The sequence below is a fragment of the Saimiri boliviensis genome, chromosome 2, assembly GCF_048565385.1.
Source record: "Saimiri boliviensis isolate mSaiBol1 chromosome 2, mSaiBol1.pri, whole genome shotgun sequence".
In the NCBI taxonomy this organism is placed as follows: Eukaryota; Metazoa; Chordata; class Mammalia; order Primates; family Cebidae; genus Saimiri; species Saimiri boliviensis.
The window spans coordinates 196,080,818-196,106,240 of record NC_133450.1 but is presented as its reverse complement, the minus strand read 5'-3'; the positions used below and the strand labels follow the sequence as shown (position 1 = coordinate 196,106,240).

General features: G+C 34.5%; 1 protein-coding gene across 1 annotated transcript; it reads right to left on the bottom strand.

Annotated features, from left to right (window-relative positions):
- Positions 1-3,682: 3,682 nt before the first annotated feature.
- On the bottom strand, positions 3,683-11,037 carry CYLC2 (cylicin 2). The gene is made up of 5 exons (XM_010336162.3): positions 11,021-11,037; positions 7,779-7,819; positions 6,395-6,516; positions 4,654-4,810; positions 3,683-4,536 (listed from the first exon to the last, which is right to left on the bottom strand). The coding sequence occupies exons 1-5, from the start codon at positions 11,035-11,037 to the stop codon at positions 3,683-3,685; spliced, it is 1,191 nt and encodes a 396-aa protein (XP_010334464.2).
- Between the last annotated feature and the right edge of the window lie 14,386 nt (positions 11,038-25,423).

Below are 25,423 nucleotides of genomic sequence, written 5' to 3'. Positions count from 1 at the left end.
ATGGTGGTGCGTGCCAGTAATCCCAGCTACTCAGGAGGCTGAGGCAGGAGAATTGCCTGAACCTAGGAGGCGGAGGTTGTGGTGAGCCGAGATTGCGCCATTGCACTCCAGCCTGGGTAACAAGAGCGAAACTCCGTCTCCAAAAAAAAAAAAAAAAAAAAAGTATATTTGAATTGTTTTTAACACAAAGGATGAATGCTTGAAGTGATGGTTACCCCATTCTCCATGATGTGATTATTAACACTTAGTCTTTGGTAGTAACACTCCTGTAATCCAAGCACTTAGCTAGGCTGATGGGGATGAATTGCTTGAGCCCAGGAGATGGAGACCAGCCTGGGCAAAATCCTATGGCAAAACGCCATCTCTACAAAATACAAAAATTGGCTGGATGTGATGAACAGCTCTTGTAGTCCCAGCTACTAGGGAAGCTGAATGGGAGAATCACCTGAGCCTAGAGAGGTTGAGGCTGCAGTGAGCCATGATTACACTAATGCATCTCAGCCTGGGCAACAGAGAGAGACAACTGTGTCAAAAAATAAATCAATCTTTTAAAAATATCTGGAAATGTAAAATGTAAGTTGAGAATAAATATTTTGAAGGCATCGACTCTGATGTTGCAGGAGAATTGCATTCTAGGGAGAAGAAACAAGTGTAAAAGCTTTATATTGTAAGGTTACATGTGGTAAAATATTTTTTAAAATCCCATGTGACAAGTGCCTGGTAGACAAAAGAAATAGTGTTGCCACATGAGGGCAGAGAAATAGTCAGCAGACAGATCATTAAAGGATTTATAAGCCAGAGCAAAAGAAAAGTTAATGCTAAGTGTGGTATCCATACACTAGAAAGCTTTGACCATGGGAGAAACATGATGGTTTCTGTATGGAGAATGGGATATGGTACTGTGGAGATAAACGAAGAAGGGGCTTCTCCTGTACTTAGAAGGCTTTTGGAGTTTCCAAGTGAGAGATAATGGTTGACTGGATTTCTAGTGGGCAGAAGTGGTCAAAATATAATGAATTATACCAATTCAAGTATTTTGTAGGTAGACAGGATGGGACTTACTACTGGTAGGAAGGGTGAAGAAAGAATAATTAAGGATGACTCCCTGATTGTGGATTAAGCTACAGACAGGGTACCAGTGTCATTTAATGGGTTGGGGAGAACTTGGGGAGAAAGAGGCATTGATGGAGGCATGTCAACAGTTCTTTTTGGGACTTGTTAATTTTGAGATACCTGGACAATAGTCAACTAGATGCCTTAATTAAGTATTTGTATATGGGAATATGGAGCTGAGTAAATAAGTAAATACTAGGTTTAAATACAAGATTCAACAGCATAAGAATGCTATGTAAAGCCACGTATTAAATTTTTATCTTTTATTGGAATCACTGAGGAAACAGTACAGATAAAAACAAGGAGGTACTGGATGAAAGGGCACTGCTATTAGATTTAACTACATGTGATGCTGCACCTACATAAGTGGGATAGTAAAGGTAGAAGCTCAATTTTTCTGTCATTGTACATTAAATTTCAATCTAAAACCTGATTTTTGAATCCTATTGTTTAAAATACTGTTAAGCGCCTTTTTACAGAGGAAAAAGAGGATTTGAAATGGTTTCCTAAATCTTCAGTGAGATGCCAACATTTCCAGAAAAGTTTAACAATCTAAACACGTAATTTCACCATCAGCAGAGGAATATGATGAGCAGGTTACTAGAGGGAATGGAAGGAGAACAAAGGGCCAGAATTTGACTTGCTCTGCCATTATCGTTCATCCAGACTAACAAGGTGAGATCTCCTGGCAGGTCATGAGTTATAATAACCACTGACTTTTAGTAGTTGATGCAGGAGGGACAGGACCCAATGTTTAATGTTTAAGCAAGACAGTTATTCCTTACTGTTCCTTGGAAGCTAGCTTTTGAGAACATACAGAATAGGAGACCCTTCCTTTAATGTCCAGGAGAAGATTTGTGTTGCATCCAAAGTTTATGTCAGGAAGAATAAAGTGGAGAGAAAATCATTTAGCAATTTCTGCAACAACATTGGGTTTATTTCAGAAAATGGTAAATCAGAAATGAATAAATTGCCACTACTTGGGAAGTTCAAGGATATTGCATTTTGCTTAATATTGCTTTTTGTTTTTCCTCAAATCAATAGGACTTAAGGGTCACAAAAGAGTTTAATATAGTTTTAAAGATATAAAGTTAATTGTTTTCACATCTAAATAAATGCTATGTATATATCCTTTGTTACACTGTTAAATTCTGGTTTATTTAGTTTTGTGATGTATTTGGCTGTTTATCAAGTAGCTCTTTCATATGCCTCATTTAAATTTGTTCTTGTTGGTCATTTAGACAATTTTGATTTTTGTCCTTCTTTAAATCAAAATAAATTGGTTACTTTCTATTTCAAAACTGTGGATGATTAATTGGTAATGATATCATATATTATAGGCTAGTATCCTCTCCCTCATGAGAGACTTCCCTAACCTTTTCAAGGGCACTTTCTAAAGCTTCATTTACTTGGTTGTCTCTCCATGTTCTTCAAATATTTCTTAAAATGACAGAGGCCAAACTTGATAAAATTCTAAAAGAAACATAATCAAAAAATTACAGAGATAATATAAGAACAGTGTCAATTTAAACCTCTATATCAGTTCAATAATTTGTATTTCAAATTTATTTATTTTAATTTATCATGAACAATAGGATGTTATGAAGTACGTATACATTGTGAAATGCTGAAATCTTGCTAATTGACATAAGCGTCATCTCACATGGGTATCATTTATGCAATGAGAAGACAATGTTCATTCTCTTTGCATATTTCAGAAATACAATACGTTATCATTAACTATAGTCACCATGCTGTATAATAGATCTTTTGAACTTATTCCTTCTATCTAACTATAATTTGGTTCAATTATTGTTACATCTACTAAGTGTCCACAAAAATTAAAAAGAAAAACATTCATTCAATTTGGCTTGAAATAAAACCAAACTAACTTACCAAGAGTGCTTCTTTTGGCTTGGAAGTGGGACATCCAGCAACCATAAACATGGTTGTGGTTGTTTAAACTTCAGAAAGAAAGATGTTGGCTCCTAAGGAAGTAATTTTTTCTTTTACTTCTTTTTTTTCCCCCAGAGGGATGCTATATTTACTTGAAAGTAGACTTTCTTAAAGGTGTTTAACTTCAATTCATGGCTCCTATATTTCATTCTCTAAATTTGTGGATGCAATTTGAGATTATTTTAAATCTATAGATACAGTATCTCCCTCCTTGGGATTTTTAAGCCTTTATTAAACGTGTGTGTGTGTGTGTGTGTGTGTGTGTGTGTGTGTGTGTGTCCATGGATTTGGTTTCCTTATCTTCTACATCCTTATTTGAATATTCTTCTTTAAATCTTTCTAGAGATCATTCATTGAGTCCTTCCTATCCCCAAATTTAAGCGTATGCATTCTTCAAGTCTTTCAATGGATTCCCCCTTAATTTTTTAAACATCTTTCTTATATTTTTATAAATTTCTTCTGAGTTCTCCTTTGTATCCTTCTTTGCCCCTTTTTAAACATCATGATTCTTTGAAACCTCTTTTTTACTCACAAATTCAGTTGCAGAATACCGCTATTGTTTCATCAAATATGCTTTTGAATTATTCTTTCAGTTTGATTTCTTATTTAAGACCTATTTGCCCTTCTTCTTTGCATCTTTCTTTGCATCCTTCTTTTCATCCTTCTTTTCATCCTTCTTTGCATCCTTCTTTTCATCCTTCTTTGCATCTTTCTTTGCATCCTTCTTTTCATCCTTCTTTGCATCCTTCTTTTCATCCTTCTTTGCATCCTTCTTTTCATCCTTCTTTGCATCTTTTTTTGCATCCTTCTTTTCATCCTTCTTTGCATCCTTCTTTGCATCTTTCTTTGCATCCTTCTTTGAATCCTTCTTTGAATCAGAAGATTCTTTGTCAGAATCTGTCTTTGCATCTTTCTTGGCATCCTTCTTTGACTCTTTCTTGGCATCATCCTTCGAGTCACTGTCTGTACCACTGGGCTTCTTCTTATCTTTCTTATCCTTTTTATTCTCCTTTGCATCTTTCTTGGCATCTTTCTTGGCATCCTTTGGGTCGTCACCTTTCTTTGCATCTTTTTTCTCATCCTCAGCCTTCTTTTCATCTGCTTTTACAGATTCTGATTCTGTGGTTGAATCCTTGTCCTTCTTTGAATCTTTTTTGTCTTTCTTTGCATCTTTCTTTGCACCTCCTTTTTCATCTTCAGATTCTGTGGCTGAGTCTTTTCCCTTCTTTGCATCCTTTTTACCTTTCTTTTTACCTCCTTTTTCATCTTCAGATTCTGTGGCTGAGTCTTTTCCCTTCTTTGCATCTTTTTCACCTTTTTTGCTATCTTTCTTTGCATCTAGCTTTTCATCTGTTCCTTTATCTACATCCTTGCGTTTCTTTAAATCTTTTTTCCCTTGTTTTAATTCTGATTCGGAACCTGTTGTGTCCTTCTCTGTTGACTTGTCTTCACCTTTTTTACCAATATCTGGGAATAAATATTCAAATATTTCTTAAAATAGAAAATCCAAACCTGATAAAATTCTAATAGAAACCTAATCAGAAAATTTACAGAGACAATATAAAAACAGTAAGTGCTCTCCACCTGCTGCTTTAGAATCTGCCTTGGCAGCACGAGTTGGTTTGAGAGGCTGCCTCCTGGCAGCTAAATAAACAGATGGTCTCTCGGAAATTCTCATTAAAGAACGGTACATCCATAATGGTCGTCTATGACCTCCTCTTAATTGTTCTTCGTCGATTATCTGAAAGATTGGTTACAATAATGATGAACAACTTGTGGGTCAATTACACAGTTTTTTATTAGTATATCCCAAATATATTTTAACTTTAACCATAAAGAGATTTTAGCTTTTGTTGAAAAGTGGGGAAGTTACAGATTTCATCATTTATTTTGGTTTTGTTTTTTAAAATTTTCATCCTCTTTTTTAAACTAGTGAATACTCGTGCCTTATTTGGAGCTTACTTTCAGTTCATAGGACTTTCATAGTTCCCTCAGGATTTTAGGTTCAAATTGGTGGAGATCTCCATTGACTCAAGGCATATCAGAACCTCTCTTCACAATCATAGGAGGCTTAAAAAAAAAAAAAAAAAGAAAAGAAAAAAAAAAAACTCTATGTTCTTGAGAATTCTTGGAATATTTTGTCCAACTTCTAATTTTTGGTAACTCAGAAACTGTTCTCTAATATCTAATAGTTTCAGGTTGAAGCATATCTTAGTCTATTTTCATTTTCAGAGTCTCTGAAATTTAGAATGCTACTCATAGTTAAAGATAAAAGCCTGAAACTCCTATTGCTTAGTGAGATACAAATTGAGTATCATCAGATTGGTAACCAAAATAATAAAATCTGTAACAGGGAATGTTAGTTTGAGATTGTGCATTTTATTTTCAACTTCTAATTAGACATGTACAAAACTAAATGACAAAAATAGCCAATATTGGTACAAATATTAACAATGGAAAAATAAATTCACCAAAGAAAAAAAGAAAAAGAACTTTGTTCACTACCAATGGGATACATTTTAAAAAATAAACAAGTTAATGATACATTTATTTTGTGAAAACTTTACTTTGAAAATATGCATATCCCATGTTGACTCCAGAAACATTGGGAAATATTTATTTTCCAATACTCTGTATCCTGAATTCTGTATTACAGAACTGAGGAAGTATTAAAGGTATAATGTAATCCCATTATTCAAATGAGGGGGTTTCTCCAGCTGAAGAACATTTTCCGAAAGTTCATACTAACTCTAACATTAGGATCTCCATATTTTTTTACTTACTGGAAACTTAAAGAGTTACTTATTTAGTAACCCTTTATTACAAATTTTTTGTAATAAAGGGTTACTAAAAAAATAGTTAATATGAAATAAAGGGGGCAGTTGTATACAGTAAAATGCAAATAAAACATACCTACTTTTTTAAGGAGTAGAATTTGAATTACTTCCTGTGCTGTTCAATATGGCATTTCATAGCCACGTGGGAATTTGCTTTAATTCAATGTAAATTAAATTTAAATGTAAAATTTAAATGTAATTTAAATGTAAAATTTAAATGTAATTTAAATGTAAAATTCAATTCCTCAGTTACACTAGCCTCATTTTAAGTATTTAATAGCCTCATTGGACTATAGAGATAAATATTGCCATCATTGCTGAAACTTTGTCAGCTTTGATCTATAACACATAAAACTATACATGATTTCATAAGCTTTCTACTCATGAGTGATTACTTAAGACTAATACTTGTAATTACTTAATGTGGTCATAATTATTACTAAGTTATTACTTATTACAGATAATTATGTTATCTTTCCAGTACTTACAGGGCCTGTATTGTCCCTTATCTGAGAAGGTTTTGATCTTCTTTTTTTTCCTGGCCGTTGTGGTTTTGGGAATGACAGGGCAAAGTGTTGCTGATTCCATGATTTTTTGCTTAATTCACTGACTAAAATAAGAAAGACAAGGCACACGTTTTGAAATGAATAGAATTTCATCAGAGCTGAAATGGCATTAAGTGCAACATATATCATGTAAATGAATAAACAAGTGATTCAAATTATGGCTTCATTTATTTGGTAATGTTTGCAATTTTCTGTCATCAATATGAGAAAATAAAAATTGATTTTTCAATTTTGACCAGTTTTACAGATAACTATATAAAGTAGTTGTTGCAAAACTAATATCACTAAATGGAAAGATTCAGTTTTACTGCTTCCCTTTAATTCTATCTCTTCCAATCCAGGTTTTTGCTTCATACTTTTGGTTAGCATACAATTTTATTAACAACAGGAAATAAGTTAACTACTTTTGTAGCTCCCACACTACTTAGCACAATGCTGACATAAAATATTCAGAAAATACATGATTTCATCTAAATGCTAAGGCTTAAGATCCCCTTAGTTAATAATAACTTTCCAAGCTACAAGAGTAAATGTTCTACACCCAAGAATGGCATTGTTATAGGTGACATATTTAATAAAGAAATTGACAAAAAGTCTACAGAATGGTGCCTGGGAGGGTGAAGTAAGCTGGAAACTATACTAGAAATGATTAAAGATACTTCGGTTACCAATGAGACCAATGAGAGATTTCATCATTGTATTTAGATACATGCAGTATTAATGTGTGGAAATAATAGACATTTCCTATGAGTCCTCTAAAGAAAATAGGAACAGTGGAAAAATGTACAGAAAAAAATCATATTTGAGCTCAATATCTGAGGGGAATGTAATTGATTTTTGAAGTCCTCCAAAATCAGATACATTTGCCTTGTCTAGCAAAGAAATTTTGGTCTAATTTTAAGCTGGATATAATTTATCAGGAATGTTGTAGAGGAATAATCAGCATTCCTGATAGATACTATCCAGCTTAAAATTAGATATAATAAACGTAAACAAGAAATTGTTTATCTAATTTCTACATTGCTTTTCAACTGTAAGATTATCTGATTGTATGAGTTCTAACATGTAACTATTTCCAACTTTATGTTGCTGAACATATTTACTTAAAATTCCTTGGATTCAAAACAAAGCAAAATACATGTAAAAGGTGTTCCATGTACCTGTAAGAAAGGTTCCTTGGGAAATAGAAAGTTGATTATCAATTTGATTCCATGGCAATGTTTGCTTTATCACTTTGAATAGAGAGTAATACTTGACATAAAATTAATCACACATGTTTTGAAATAAATATTGAATGCTTTCTTACCTGGAATGTAATTATCATATGTCCCAAAGTTTACTTTTTGGCTATTAAAATATAAAAGAAAGATCTTAGTTAATTTATATAAAATCAGTGTTCTAAATTGGCGTTATTATGCTTCAGCACTTACAACTAACAACTAGAGAAATACTTCACATTCTCAGATATCTTTAACAATATAAGATTACTTCATCTCCAGGATAGAAGAGATTAGCCAATGTGTTTTCAAATTACAACAGTACTAAATAGTGGTTGGCCATACAAACTATATATACATATATCTGTCTAATAGATACGTGTGTGTGTGTGTGTGTGTGTGTGTGTGTATACACACACACACATATATATAAACAAATTGCACATCCGAAAATATACATTTACAAAATTAGAAAAACAGTTGAATTATTTTTCTCATTTCATGTTTCAAATTCTCTTGCAATTCAATTTGAAACAAGATATCACTTTGTAAACCCTATGTTTATGTAAAAGCATATCCTCAAAATACTCTCCAAACTTTACCAAATCCAAATTATTAAATGGCATATATGTGCACCTGTGAATTTGTGTGTGCACGTGTATATGTCAGTGTGGACCACAAAAATTCATAAGGAATTTTGCTACATTTTAAAGAAAATCTGAAAAACAAAACTACATTGCAAATTATTTTCCATTTATAGTTTCCCATTTGATTTATTACTATCTAAACATGTTTGTTCCCGTGAAGGAGAGTGTTACAATCTAATCTTTATTTATTGGTGATGGAGACAAACCCTACAATCTATTAAAGAAATATTATTTTACATAGTTTCATTATATTTTGAATATAGAGCGATCGATCGTTGGGCATGAGTGAGTTTGAGGCTTATGTGCCTCATGTAGTGTTTATTTTGACAGATGTATAGTAAAATTTAAGGTTTAAGTATAGAAAAAGCAGATTCAGGCCGGGCGCGGTGGCTCAAGCCTGTAATCCCAGCACTTTGGGAGGCCGAGGCAGATGGATCACGAGGTCAAGAGATCGAGACCATCCTGGTCAACATGGTGAAACCCCGTCTCTACTGAAAATACAAAAAATTAGCTGGGCATGGTGGCACGTGCCTGTAATCCCAGCTACTCAGGAGGCTGAGGCAGGAGAATTGCCTGAACCTGGGAGGTGGAGGTTGCAGTGAGCCGAGATCGCGCCATTGCTCTCCAGCCTGGGTAACGAGAGCGAAACTCCGTCTCAAAAAAAAAAAAAAAAAAAAAAAAAAAAAAAACAGAAAAAGCAGTGTCTTGATACCTTGACTAAAGAATGAAGCTACCAGTATAAAGCATGGCACATTTTTTCACTCTATAAAAATTTGTATTAATTGAATAACATTTAATATGTTTTCACCAGTAAGTTATCCAGTCTATCATTTTCTTAAACTGTACCCATGCCCCAAAATTACTTGCCCCATAATATCTAAATATCTAAATTCAGATCCAGTCAAACGACGTTTATATACTGCAGAAGAAATTTTAATGTCCAGTGGTGGTTATGAACTGCATTATTCCAAATGCTCTGAATGAGGAAATATTTCAAGTTCATGAAACATTATTAAACATGAGATTTTCATTTTTTAAGCTTTACTTATTCATTTTATTATTATTATACTTTAAGTTCTGGGGTACATGTGCAGAGTGTGCAGGTCTGTTATAGAGATAAACACATGCCATGGTGGTTTGCTGCATCCATCATCCGTCATCTACATTAGGTATTTCTCCTAATGCTGGAATGATCCATCAATTTCTTCTATAATTTCTAGGACATCTTCTTTAATCACAAAGCAATTTAAATTAAAATCAATAATAAAATTATCTAGAAAATATATAAATATTTGAAAAATTAACAGCTCCTTTTAAAGAACCAGTGGTCAAACAGAGATCACAATGAAAACCTACTGAAAAAGAAGCTACTGAATAATAAGTTAATATATGAAAATTATAGAATATTGCTTAAAAGTTCATAGAGAATAACTTATAGTTTTAATGTTTTATATTATTAAAAATGTTTAAAATCAGTGTTTTAAATCTCTCCATTAAAATTAGGAAAATAGTATAAGAAAAGAAGTAGAGGAGGGGTAAGTATGTTCCAACTCATTTTTAAGGCTAATATAAATAACCCAAATCCTCTTGAGGTCAATACTAAAAATGCATATTATATCTATCATTAATATAGACACATAATTTCTTAAAATTAAATAGTACTGACAAATATGTAAAATTGCTAATACATGATAACCATCTGGTTTACTTTCCAGAATATGAGGTTGGTTTAACCTAAAATCAAACAATGCAGTTATTGACTGTACCAGAGAGGAAAGACATGCTCTCACCAGCAGAACCAGACTTAAAGGCATCAAGTTACTCAGCTTCTAAATCACAACAAATGCATTTAAACCTTTACCAAGCATTATACTTTAAAATTATTGTTTTTATAAGAAAGTAGACACCAGTATCTATGGAAAGCCTATTTTATTTTCAATATTCATGTTTTATCTTTCTTTTAACAATACTGCTGAATGAAGTCCCGCCCATACTTTACATTTCAAAACTCCATTCCTTTACTTTTGTTCCATGTCCTCTGTAAAAAAGGTTTACAGAATTGAAACCTGTTCTTTACCTACCTTATTTTAACACAGAATAATTTAAGCATAAGCATACTACTATATGACTTACTTCTCATGTCTGGATTAGCTGCTTTATATAACAAACTACTTTCACATACTCAATATTTTGCAAGAGGGATACAATTAGTATTTGGTTGGTCATATTCTGATAGAGCTGCCCCACTTTTTACTAAAGGTTACCACTGTGATATATGCCTCCTTTAAATTCGGTCACAATCCTCAGTCACTATTACATACACAAAAATAATTCACAGAAATTTCCAAGTGGTTCCCTGACCGAAAATCATAAATTATTTTATTTTATATTACCCAAAATACAATGTAATAAGAAATCAAGTAAGACTCACCATAAAAAAACAAACAAACAAAAAAGACTTATTTAAAGCCAGGTATCTATTTTGCTGAAATGCATGTAATAGCTATATCTTGAATTAAAAAAAAAAATCTATTACGTTGCTTGAGAAACTTCATCTGCTAAACACTTTATCTTTTGCTTATGAATGGCACAGTAATAATATAATAAACACCTCTTCACACTAAAGAAGTTAAATGTAAAGCTAGTGAGTATTTTAGTATTTTAAAACATAAAATTTGACTTACAATCGTGGGAGAGACATTTCCCCCACCTATGACTTGCCAGGACTTAAGTATTTTAAGTTCAAACTAGTGATGTTGTAAGGTGACATCATAAAGAGGCCAAGGGCACTCGGACTTAAAGGGACAAAGCCAAAGGAGACACTTATGTTTTATGCTCTCTAAAATTCTAAGTTTAATGCTTACTTTCACTTATTGTTGTTTACTAAATCTAGCTACAAATATTAAAAATAATTGGTTTTCACACTTTAATAAAGTACTTATTTAATTTTTTCATGTAGTTGTAACTTACATGGAAAAAAGGCAAATCTAAACATTAATCTGTGAAGATCAGTTGTGATCCTGATTTCCCTTTCATTCCTGTAACTTTTGTTAAATCATCTGCATAACTTTATATGTCTTTCTCTCATCTTAAACTTATGGTCTGCTTATACACAAAATATTTTAAACAAAACTAGATGCTTTTTAAACTTATAAACATATAGATATATCTGAGTTAGTACATTTTTATTAAACTCACAATTTCACCCCATTAATAGATGAATACTAGTATTATACAGAGAGGCATTTAAACATGTGGCTCTTATTTAGCTCTTTTTAGCATATCTTAACTATTTTTGTCTTAAGAAATAGTTTTATTAAATATCAGCTACTATAAGAAGTAAACTACAAAAATATTAGTGGTTTGATTCAAAGTTTATAACTGATCTTACACAATAATAAACTCTAGAGGCATTGGAGCTGGGATGGGAGCCTTCTATAATTTAGATTTCTATGATCTAATTACTTTACTGTCTGACTTAATGAGAATATCTACTGATGTTTTCCTGAAAAGTGATGATTTAAAGCAAAGTATAATTTCTAAACCTAGACTATTTTGTTGAGCATTTCATAGTCTGTAGTGGCTTACGAAAATATTAATCTCTAATGCATTTACTCTATCAGCATATATTAAAATCTAAATCATGACTGAGCAACCAGCAATACTTGCCTTCTGCATTATCATCTCTTGAATTAATCTCTCATTGCCATTCTTAATTAAATGTGTATGATCTACTAATATCCTAGAGAGCCAATTATGTTTTTATAATGAGCATGTACCAGTTTCCTATTGCTACATAGAAAATTATTACAAATTTAGTGACGTAAAACAATAATTATTTTTTATCTCGTAATTTTATAATTCAAAAGCTTAGGCAGGTTTAACTAGGTCCTCTGCTTAGGGTCTCACAAGACTGAAATCAAATTGTCAGCTGAACTGCGTGTTACCTGGAGACTCTAAGAAAGACGCAGTGTCTAAGCACATTTCAGCTGGTAGAATTTAATTCCCTGTGGCTCTAGTTCTGGTATCTCTGTTTTCTTGCTTGCTGTCAGCTATGAACTGCTTTCTGCTCTTAGAAATTGTCTAAATTTCTTCTCAAATACCACCCCCTACATCTTCAAACCTGAAATAGTTCATGGAGTCCTCATAATTAAATCAGTCTTTTCTCAGCCTTCATAAACCACTATCGGTTGAGGAAAAGCTTTGTTTCCTAAAGGGCTCAAATGATTAGATTCAACCAACCTAAATAATGTCTTTTTCATAAGGATCAGTTGTACTTCATAATGTAGCATGTAATAAGAATGCCATCTCCTGTTATTCACAAATTCTACACACACTCCGAAGGAATGGTTGTTGGGAGTCTTTCTTAGAATTTTGTCTATGACAAATCCAATGTTAAGACTAAGAGTCTGTTCTAGAATTTGAGGATTAATAGAAATATTTCAAACTATATCAGCTATATATATATATCAGGCTATATAAATATACATACATATATTATATCTTAAGATATTGCCAATGTCTATCCAGCATTGGCACTATAATCATATATTAATATATTAGTGGTTGTTTTTAAGCTTAGAAATCATGTCTTCAAACATAGATATTTTACTTTATAAATGTATGTATACATATTTTCAGTGTTTTATAGGTTGTGCAGTTATTTGTATACATTAACTCATTTTTTCTATAATAATGAAAAGATTAGAAGAGGTGGTTCTTGAATGAGAAATATTTATTTCCTAAGAGTTTGCAATAGGTTAACAACTCGGAAACATGGCTTATAATTTCATTCTTAAAATCAATATATGTAATTGTAGATTCTTCAAACTTGCAATAATTTCAAAGGCTCAGTGTTTCATGTATTTATGTAGACATATGCATATACAATGTGTCTATATGATTTGTATATCTACTTATTAATCTTTCTATTCATGTATCATCAATTTATCTCCCTCTTTGTTTTGCAAAAGGTTTAAGACAATAAAAAGAGTATATAAATATAGAAACCACCTTATTAAATGCATTCTAAGACATTTTACACAGTATAGTAGTTTATATCATTTCAAAAAGTTTTATTTATAATTGACATGTAATAATTGTACATATGTATGGGGTACCGTTGTGAGTTAAATGCATGTATATATAGCATAATAATCAAACCAGGGTAATTAGCATGTTCACCCCTTTAAACATTTATTATTTGTGGCTATTACATTTGTATTAATCCATTTTTGTATTGCTATAAATACCTGAGACTCGATAATTTATAGAGACAAGAGGTTTCATTGGCCCACAGTTCTGCAGGTTGCACAGGAAGCATGATAGTGGAATCTGTTTGGATTCTGAGTAGTCCTCAGAAAACTTGCCATCATGGTGGAAGGCAAAGAGGGAGCAGGCATGTCACATGGCCAGAGCAAGAGCAATGGATCGTGGGGGTGTGGATACTACACACTTCAAAATAACAAGATCTCATGAGAACTCACTCATTATCCTGAGACCAGCACCAAGGGGATGATGCTAAACTATCATGAGAAATCCACTCCCATGATCCAGTTACCTCCCACCAAACCCCACTTGCAACACTGGGGATTATAATTCAACATGACCTTCAGTGGAGACACAGATCCAAACCATATCAACATTCAATTATTTGATTCTACTATCTTGAAATACATAATACATTATTATTAGCTATAGTCACCCCACTGTGTAATAGAACACCATGACTTATTTTCATGTCTTTGTACCTATTGACCAGATTCTCCTATACCTCCCTTTGGCTATTGTCCTCAGCCTCCGGTAACCATTATTCTACTCTCTACTTCTGTGATATCATCTTGTGTTAGATTCCACAAATGAGTGACATCATTCAGAATTTATATTTCTGTACCTGTCTTATTTCACTTAACAAAGTCTTATCCATGTTATTACAAGTTGAAATTTCATTGTGTTTTACGGTGAATAGTATTACTATTTGAGGCTTAATAGGAATACATCTTCCTTTCATATATACTTTTTATTATATTTCAAGATCTGGACAATGTTTATCCAGCTTCACCATGATAATCATACATAGGTATTTTGTGGTTGTCTTGAGCCTAATAACTGTGTCTTCAAGCGTAAACATTCCAGTTTTTAAATGTATATGTATATATATTTAAGTGTTTTATAGGTTATAAAGTAATTCATGTACACAGAGTCATTATTTTCTTATGATAACACAGCAAAAAGTTTACAGCACTGCAATAGACATGGAAGTGCAGATATGACTTTGAAATGCGTATTTAATTTTCTCTGGATATTTACTCAGTAATGGAATTGCTGTAATGTATGATGGTTCTATTTTTACTTTTTTGAGGAACCTCCATACTGTTGTATATAATGGATGTACTAATTTACATTTTTACCAACAATGTGCCCTTTCTCCACATCCTCACCAGCATTTGGTAGTTTTTGTCATTTTAATGATAGCCATTATAACTGTGGTTAAGTGATAGCTCATGGTCATTTTGATTTTAAGGAGCATTTTTTTTTCATGTACCTGTTTGTCATTTGTATGTATTATTTTAAGCAATGTCTGTTTAGGTACTTTGCCCATTTTCATAACAAACTATTTCATTTTATGTTATTAAGTTGTTTGAGTTTCTTACACATCTTGGATATTAATCCCTTGTAAGATACCTAGTTTTCAACTTCTGTAGATTGTTTCTACTCTGTTGATTTTCATTTATCAGAAGCATTTTAGATTGGTGCAATCCCATTTGTCTATTTTTTTGTTTTTCTTGCCTGTAATTTTGAGGTCTTACAGAAAAAAACTTTGTCCAGCTTTGTGAAGTGTTTTCTCCATGTTTTCATCTAGTAGTTTTGTAATTCTTGGCCTTTTTTAAAGCCTTCAATTCATTTAGAGTTGGTTTTTCTTTATGATGAGAAATGTGGAGTCTAGTTGCATTCTTCTGCCTGTAGAATATCCAGTTTTCCCAGCACCATTTATTGAAGAGACTGACCATTCAGTCACCAATGTGTTTTCTTAATGCCTTTTTAAAAAATAGGTTGGCTGTAAATATATGCATTTATTTCTAGGTTTGTTTCTCTTCATTTCAATTACTATGTATCTATTTTTATGCTAGTAGTGTACTATTTTTGATACTATATCTTTGTAGTGTATTTTGAAGCCAGGTAGTATATTGCCTCCAGATTTGTTCTTTTTATTCGATATTTCTTTAGCTATTCAGGATCTTTTGTATTTCTATACAAATCTTATGATTGTTTTTCTACTTCTGTGAGAGATGCCATTGGTATTTTGATGAAGATTATATTGAATGTAGATTACTTTGGGTAGTAAGAACATTTAAAGAATACTAATTCTTTCAATCTGTGTACACTGGATATCTTTCCATTTATTTGTGTTTTCTTCATTTTCCTTCATTAATGTTTTATAGTTTTCACTGTAGAGATCATTCAACTCCTTGTTTAAGTTATTCCCTTGGTATTTTGTTTTATTTCGTTTGTTGCTATTGCTTTCCTGATTTTTTTTTTAGATGGATCATTATTAGCATACGCAAATGATACTTATTTTTGTGTGTCGATTTTTTATCCTGTCACTTTACTTTGTTTTCTTCTTACTGTCATTGCTTTAAAATCTGTTTTGTCTGATATAAGAATAGCTACTCCTGTTCACTTTTGGTTTCTATTTGTTTGTAGTATTTGTTTTTCATCTCTTTGCCTTGAGTTTATAGAAATCCTTATGTTTTGGGTGAGTCTCTTGAAGACAGCAGATACTTTATTTATTTATTTATTTTTTAATCCATCCTGTCATTCTGTATCTTTTAATGCAACATTTAAGCCATTTACATACAACATTAATGTTGAGATGAGAGGTACTGTTTTATTTGTCGTGTTAGTTGTTACCTAGATACTTTGGGGGTTTCATTGCTGTTGTTATGTTATTGTTTCGTAGACCATGTGAGTTTTCTGCTTTCAGATGGTTCTATTTTGGTGCATATGGAGCTTTTATGTCAAGATTTAGAGCTCCTTTTAGCATTTCTTGTGGTGCTCATTTAGTTGCAGCAAGTTCCCTCAGCATTTGTTTGTCTAAAAAACTTTATTTTTTCCTTCATTTATGAAGCTTAGTGTAGTTGGTTACAGACTTCTTGGTTAGCAATTATTCTGTTTAAGGAGAGTAAAGATAGAACTCCAATCCCATCTAGCTTGTAAGGTTTCTGTTAAGAAGTCTGCTGTTAGTCTGATATGTTTTCCATTATAGACTACCTTAATGTTTTTGTCCTACAGCTCTTAAAAGTCTTTGTTTTACGTTGACATTGCATAGTCTAATGACTATGTGTCTTGGTGATAATTGTTTTCAAATGGCTTTCCTAGGAATTCTTTGAACTGATTGTATTTGGTTATCTATGTTTTCTCTTCTCCCTCATGAATTTTTCTTAGGTTTGGCTGTTTTACATAATTTCATATTTTTTTGGAGACTTTGTTCATTTCTTTTGATTTTTTTCTTTATTTTGGTCTGATTGGAATAATTAAAAAGCCTTGTCTTCAAGCTATGATTTTCCATCTTTTATTTGTTCTAGTCTATTGTTGAATTTTTCCACTGCATTTTGTATTTCTTTACAAAAATATAATAAATAAAATACATTAATGTTTCTCTCATTTTCAGAAGTTCTGATGATTTTTCTTTATGATATCTATCTCTTTGGAAAAAATTTTACTGATATCCTGAATTGTTTTAAAAAATTCCTTATGATGATTTTCACATTCTTATGTTATCTCTTTGAGTAGCTGAATAACTAACCTTTTGAATTTTTGATCTGGTATTTCAAGGTCTTCATCTTGGTTTGGATTCATTTTTAGGGAGCTAACGTGATCTTTTCAGAGTGTTATAGAATCGTGTTTTGTTATATTATCAAAATTACTTTTCTGATTGCTTCTCACTTGTGTAGACTATTTCTTCTAATTGTTCTTGAATACATTTTTGATTTGACTGTGTTTTGTTTGTAAATTTATTTTTCTTCATCTTAAGGATGGAACTTAATGTTTATAGTTTATTATAGCCTAATATGGCTCTCAGTGCCTTTTGGGGTGACTCTTCGTTTCTTTGTTGTAGGCAGTCTTTATGTGATGGCTTTCTCAGATGCTGACTGTTGTAGCTACACATTTGTTGTGTGGGCAGTTCAGAATCTGCTATGGGGTTGAAGTGGCAAGGATCGCTTGAAGCTTATTTCATTCCCCTACTTACTGAGTTGATGGATTGGGCTTTAGAACAGTAGGGGAAGTATCCTTGGGTAGGAACTGGTTGTAGCTACAGTAGATGGGTAGATACAATACTCAGTGGTGGGCAGAGATACCAGTATTGCTAAAGTTGGCTGAAGGGGCCCTCAGTTAGAGGCACTGAGGTCTTATCAGGGTGACAGGTGAGAACTACCTCAGCTCCTCTGCCAGGCCAGCAGAAAAGCTATCCACTTCTTGGTCTCACTTCTGCTGCAGTGTTCTGGCTATTCAGATCAGACAGGCACCTTTTTTTCATCCATGGGACTGTTAATGCTCCAAATAGAAAGGAACTGTGACTGCCTCTCATGTAACCCTGAGCCTGGAGAGTGCTCCTCCTGAGAATCACTCACCCTGAAGTATTCTAGAAAGCCTGTCTATAGGTGCACCCATGGTGTGTTTCTGTGGGAGAAACTTTAGCTGTGTCTGCAGTGGTGTTCAAGGGGTGAAAGAAGGACCCTTCTCAAAGACCCTTCATGATACTGAGGCTGCCTGACTGTTGGGGTAGTGGTGCAAACTTTCCTTGCTGAGCCTAGCACTGCAACTGTGTCTCTGCTGAAAGAATCTTTCTACCAATGAGATGATCTGGGGCTTAAGGCCTGCCATCCATATTCTTTGGTCCCTTGGGAATTCCCTTGATGTGGTACTACTTCCTCCCTCCCTTTGGGAGTAGGAATTCCTGACAACCACTCTACAACTATTGTTATTGTTCTTCTGAGTCAAGCCACCCCATGGGGCTGCTATACCCCAGGCTGATGCTGGGAAATATCTGCAAGGAATCTGGTGGTGTAACCTACCCTCAAGATTCCCAGCAGTGGGAAGCAGCACCAACTCTAATGGAGGTGTTAGGGGAGTGATGTAGACACTGTGAGATTCCTTGATTGTAGGTAGGCTTAGTGTGCTGGCTTTCATGAATAGTAGTGAAGTTATCATGCAAACAGACTCAGAACCTTTGGTTATCCAGGGTTTTGTAGGCAATGGTGATAGCAGCTAAATACTCATTGCTTTCCTTTCTAGGCACAGTGTCATTCTACCTAGAGTTGCTGTAATCGACTGTATAGCTGGGCTTCCAGAGAGGAAGTGGTGCTTGCAAAAAAGCACCACCTGCAGTAGTAGCAGGGGGATTTGAGCATACCTTTGCTTTCCCAGGGTGGGTATCGTGCTTTCTCATGTCATGAGCAGAGCTATATAGCTCCTCCAATTTTCTATCCTTTGCATTAAGCTGACAGTGCAAGTGGAGGGGTACAGCCTGATGGGGGCTAGGTCAGGCAGGTCTGTAATCTGACCCTCCATGTGTCGGGTGAGCTTTGGCTCCTGTGTGTGTCAGTAGCTAGTTCTTAAGCCACTCAGGTAGTGTTCCAGAGGGTAGTATAACTGTCTCTGCTACACAGAAGAGTTTGCAAGGGAGTGGAAAGTCTCACAAGCTCCTGGGCAGTTGGTAAGTCAAATCTCACTCCCGTAATGCTTCACTAATAGACCCAGGTTAAGATTAAGGCAGCCTGCATACAGAACTCAAACCTCCCCCAGGCCAAAACCTTATAGCAGCTGTAGATTACAGGCTATGTTCCTCCTTGTCTGCCCACAATGCTGGGTGCTCAACTTCTGTGCTTGTGTCTGCAGCACAATTCCTGCTCCGTTCCACTTTTCCCTTTCCAGATTCTGGTCAAAGAATTTCATCCCCACTTGAGATTATATCGTGAAATTCAGCTGGGTGCTTCTTTCCTCCTTCCACCCATGTCTAAGATATTGGCTTACTTCTCCTAACTCCCCTGTAAGATATAATAAGGAAAGGCTTCCCTTGTTCCATGCTGGAGATTGGGAATGCCTGCAAGACTTTCCTGCTGCACTTCTACTTTTATATTTTTCACTGTTCCCTAAATCAGTTCCAGTTCTGGGTAGGGCTATGGCCTTCTGTCACGAACTGGCTTTTCAGATTCCTGGTAGGGCTGTGTATCCTATAGGCGGTCTCTTCCCCACTTGCAGTCTGGGGACTTACAGTTTCATGGCTGTCTCACAGAGTAGGCTGCAGTCTACAGTGTCTTTCAAAGAGTCTGTGGATTCTTTCAGTTTTCTTTTTAAGTTCCGGTGTTGTTTCTTTGAAAAAGTTTCACAGTATGATTTCTTAGACACTATTTTGTTCTTCCAAGTGGGAGAGGCATGCTAACACTGTTTCTAATCTACCGTCTTAGAAGAAAATATAACTTGGTAGTGTATTTTGAAATCAGGTAGTATAATGCCTCCCACTTTGTAATTTTTTTTTTCTTCAGGATTGCTTTGCTTTGGGTTCTTTTGTGGTTCTATGCATATTTTGAATTTACTTTTCTATTTGTGTGAAAAATGTCATTAGAATTTTGATAGGGATATAATAGAATTATGGATCACTTTGAGTGGCATGGAAATTTTAACAAGATTATTAAAATTTATGAACACATTATATATTTTTATTTATTCATCTCATCTCTACTTTACCTAAGTTTTATAGCTTCTATTGTGCATATCTTTTACTTTGTCTTCATTCTATTGTAATTCTAAAACAAAATTCCATAGACTGCTTAATTTATAAATGAAAGAAATGTATTTATAATATTTCTGAAGGCTGGGAAGTCCAAGATCAAGGTGCATACAAGTTTGGGGTCTGGTGAAAAACGCTCTTTTCTTTCAAAATGAGGCCTTGTTGCTATTTCCTCCAGTGGAAACAAGCACTGGGTCATCAAGGTAGCTCACAGAGGAGAGAAAAGGGGGCAAACTTTCTCTAAATCCTCTTTGATAAGAAAATTAATTCATTTATGAGGGTAAATATTTCATGATTTAATTATTTTTCAAAAGGCCCCAATGATTATTATTTCATCAAGGATTAATTTTCAACCTAAATTTTGGAGGAATCACATATTCAAACTATAGCATACAACCTTTTCCCCTTAACATTCATGATCTTTTCATATATAGCATACATTCATTCCACGTGAATAGCCCCAAAATGTCTTAACCTATTTCAGAATCAACTTTAAAATCGAATCAAAGTCTGATTTCATATCATCTAAATAAAACGTGGGTGACACTGAAGGTATGATTCACCCTGAGCAAGTTCCAAGTTTCCCTTTAGCTAGGAAGCTGTATCAAATAAGGAAATTTCTTTCCAAAATACAATGGCCGGACAGGCAACAGGAAGGAATTCAGGAGTAACAAGTACGGAGCAATTTCAAAACTCAACAGGCAAATAACATTCAATCTTAAGGCATGAGAATAATCTTCTTTGACTCTATGTCCTGCTTTCTGAACTCATTGGCATAGGTAGAGGATCCAAACTCATGGCCCTTGGGGGCTGTCCACTCACGGCTTCAATACATACAACCCACAGAGCAGCCATCACAGGTTGGAGTTAGGTGCCTGAAACTCTCTCAGACTGGGGCTGTACTCTGATGGCTCTACCATTCTGGGATCTTGAGGATGACCTTTTTCCCACAGCTCCGGTAAATACTGCCTTAGAAAGGCCTCTCTGTGGTGGTCCCACTTCCACAACTACACAAGGACATTGTGGAGGTGGTGGGAATATCCTCTCATATCCCTGATACTATGGTTCCTCTGGACATTTTCATTCACTGTGGCTTTTATCTGGCTGGACCCCTAAGGCTTTCTGAGGCATTCTTTGAAGTATAGGTGGAATTAGTCAGGCTTTCAAAGCCCATGCACTTTGGATGCCAGCAGAGTTAGCACAAGATGGATGCAGCCAAGATTTATGAAGCAGCAGCCTGAGCCACACCTTGCCCACTTGAGTCTCATCCCAGTTGGCCAATGAACACTTCACTGAAATGCAAGAAGAGAAACTTGTAGCATCCTGGGCAACAAGGTCTTAGGTTAGTACCTGGGTGCCTCCCTTGAAATTGTTCTGCCCTGAAGGCTATGACACACTGCGCCTGTAGTAGTAGGGGCACTTCCACAATCTTTGAATGCCATCAGACTTATTTATTTTCTTGCGTAATAGTACTTAGACTCCTACCATATTAACCTCTTTAATAAAAAGCACAGCCTTGATTTTTTCTCCCAGACATCACTTTTTATTCTTCATAACCTAACCAAGCAGAAAATTGTTCAAATAATTCAGTTCTGTTTCCATTTAATTATAAGCCCCATCTTTAATTTCTTTATCTCTCCCCACACTTTAGTATAAGCAGTTAAGAGAAACCATTCAGTAATCTGGATGCTTTGCTTAGACATATATTTCTCCTGCCAAATAACATAGTACATTACTCTTTAATTCTGCTTTCAACAAAGCATTAGTACAGAAACACAATTCAGCTATGTTCGTTGCCACTTTGGAACAGGGATGACTTTTCCTTCAGTTTCCGATAAGATGTTCCTGATTTTCATGTAGTATCTCATTAATATAACCTTCTTCTGTTCATATTTTTACTAGCATTCTCTTCACAATTACCTAAATAATCTATACCAGCATTCTGATCAGAATTACTTAGATATGAAGCTTTCTCTGCAGCTCTCATTCTCTGAGTCTTCATTGGAATCTCCCTAATGCTCTGTTTATAGCAATACAGGATTTTCCAGCATTCACTTTAATATTGTTCCAGCCTCCACCCATTACCCAGTTCCAAAGCCACTTCCACATTTTTAGGTATTATAGCAACATCTCATTTCTTTGGTACCAGTTTCTTAGTCTGATTATGCTTCTATAGCGAAATATTTGAGACTGGGTAATTTATAAAGAACAGATATGTATTGGTTCTCAGTTCTGGAGGCTGGGAAATCCAAACTCAAGGTGCCAGCAGGTTTGGCGAATGTGAGGGCTGCTCACTCTGTTTTCAAAATGATGCTTGTTGCATCCTCCAGAGAGAAGAAATGCTGCATCTTCACATGTTGGAATATATGCAAGGGGAAAGAGGTACTCCTTTCAAACCAGAGCCTCTTATAATGAGATAAAACTCATTTATGAGGGTGAAGCCCACATGACTTAATCACATACCAAAGGCCACACCTGTTTATTCAGTTGCATTGAGTTTTAATTTTTAACATGATTTTTAGAGGGGAGCCTCATTTTTCAAACTGTAGTACACTTTGTTCTTAAAATCTGTTTCTAGTATTTCATCTTGGGAGACACTGTTTTAAATGGTGTTTTCTTAATATGTTTTCCAGATAGTATTTGGTTGTTTTATAAATTGTAGCTGATTTTAGTATGTTGATTTATATTCTAAATGTCACTGGATTTCTTTGTTAGTTTGAACAATTTATGATTAGAGTCTTTTGGATATTCTCTATATAGGATTCTGTGTGTGTGTATGCGTGCGTGCGTGCGTGTGTGTGTGTGTGTGTGTGTGTATGTGTGTGTGTGTGTGTGTGTTTTGCAGCTCCTTTTATTTTGGGAACAAGTGTTTCCAGGTACGAATCTTTGCAACCATTCCCAACATCAAAATGAGAGTAGAGTTACAAGATTCCACAGGAATGAGAGGCAGCTCCTCTGCGATGAGGGATACTGCTAAGCACTGTGGCATGTAGCATTGCCTAGACTTTCAGTTCATTCTACATAGAGTTATACAATACCTGCTGCATGGCAGGCACTGTGCTTACGACTACAACAACTCATCAAATGGAAGCAAAGAAATTACAAAAAAATAAAACTAAATGCCATTGTGCATATTTAAACGCATGTAGAAAGTGCTCTTGGAGCAGATGAGGATTTGGGATCAGTGATTAGGGCAAGATTATCAGCACTATCACCTTTGATCAGAGGTTTGATGAAAACCTGTTCTTAATGACCATTGGTGTCACAGCGTGAGAAACATAAAAAGTGGCTGCTGAAATGGCTAGTTGTTCTCCTGTTTTCCTTCTCCACTTTAACACCTACCTCTTCCTCGTCCTACTGCTCTTCCTCTTCTTTCTAAATAATATACATAGCTTTTTTTTTTTTTTTAATTGTACTTTAGGTTGTGGGTTACATGTGCAGATCATGCAGGGTTGTTGTATTGGTACTTATGTGGCAGGGTGGTTTGCTGCCTCCATCACCAAACAGGAAAAAAAATGCTCATCATCACTGGTCATTAGAGAAATGCAAATCAAAACCTCAGTGAGATACCCTCTAATGCCAGTTAGAATGTTGTTCATCAAAAAATCTGGAGACAACAGATGCTAGAGAGGATGTGGAGAAATAGGAACATTTTTACACTGTTGGTGGGAGTGCCAATTAGTTCAACCATTGCGGAAGAGTGTGGCAATTCCTCAAGGATCTAGAAATAGGAATTCCATTTGACTCGGCAATACCCTTACTGAGTATATACCCAAAGGATTATAAATCATTCTATTATAAAGACACGTGAACAGGTATGTTCATTGTGGCACTGTTAACGATAGCAAAGACCTGGAACCAACCCAAATACCCATCAATGATAGATTGGACAAAGAAAATGTGGCATATATACACTATGGAATAGTCTGCAGCCATAAAAAATAATGAGTTTGTGTCCTTTGCATGGACATGGATGAATCTGAAAACCGTCATTCTCAGCAAGCTGACACAAGAACAGAAAATCAAACACTGTATGTTCTCACTTATAGGCGGGTGTTGAACAATGAGAACATGAGGACACAGAGAGGGAAGCATCACACATTGGGGTTTGTTGAGGGTAGGGGAGGGACAGCGGGGGTGAGGAGGTTCAGGAGGGATGACATTGGAAAAATATATAAGATTTTTTATATGATAAATATACATGTATGATTTTTATAAATATAAATATATATATATATATATATATATATATAATTTGTATAGTTTATATAGTTTATATAAGATCAAAGCATCTCCAGAAACAAGTTTTCCATTTTCTTCTGATTTCGATGGCTTTTCTTTCTCTTTCTGGCCTAAATGTTCTCAGTAACACTTCCAGTATAATGTCAAATAAAAGTGAAGAGAGTGAGTGCCCTGTCTTGTTTCTGGTTCTAGAGGAAAGGCATTCAGCTTTTTACTATTGAGTTTTATGTTAACTGTGAGTTTGTCATATATGGTCTTTATTATGTTTAGGTATATTTCTCCTATACCTAAATAGTTGAGAATTTTTATCATGCAAGTATGTTAAGTTTTATGAAATACTTTTTCTTCATCTTTCGAGTTGATAGTATTTTTAAAAATTAATTTATGTAGGTATGGTAGGTAAGAAATTTAATTTATGTGGGTACATGGTAGGTGTACCTATTTGTGGAGTACATGAGATGTTTTGATAAAAACATGCAATGCGTAATAATCATATCATGAAAAATAGGGTATTCATTCTCTCAAACATGTATCCTTTCTTTGTGTTATGCATAATTTAATCACACTTTTTTATTTATTTTAAAATGTATAATAAATTATTGTTGACTGTAGTCAACCTGTTGTGGGATAAAATGTTAGATCTTATTCGTTCTATCTAACTATAATTTTGTACCCATTAAACATCCCTCACCATCCCCGTTACTCTTCCTTATCTCTTGTAACTATCCTACTCTCTATCTACATTAGTTCAGTTGTTTTAACTTTTAGCTCCCACACAGGAGTAAGAACATGCAAAGTTCGTCTTTCTGAGCCTGGCTAATTTCATTAAACATAATGACCTTCAGTTCCATTCAGGTTATTGCAAATGACAGAATCTCGTGTGTGTGTGTGTGTGTGTGTGTGTGTGTGTGTGTGTGTGTGTGTGTGTTGGATATACTCAATTGTATGTCCAGTGTATATACTCAGTTGTATATATGTACCATATTTTCTTTATCCATTCATCTGTTGATGGACACTTAGATTTCTTCCAAATCTTAGTTACTGTGAATAGTGT

Bases quoted from the DNA above. Each gene is read 5' to 3' on its own strand.
- CYLC2 (XM_010336162.3), bottom strand. The intron at 6,517-7,778 runs GTAAGAAAGCAT...TTCTTATTTTAG, and splicing joins ATATGATAATTACATTCCAG to TCAGTGAATTAAGCAAAAAA. The intron at 4,811-6,394 runs GTAAGTACTGGA...CCAATCTTTCAG, and splicing joins TAAGGGACAATACAGGCCCT to ATAATCGACGAAGAACAATT.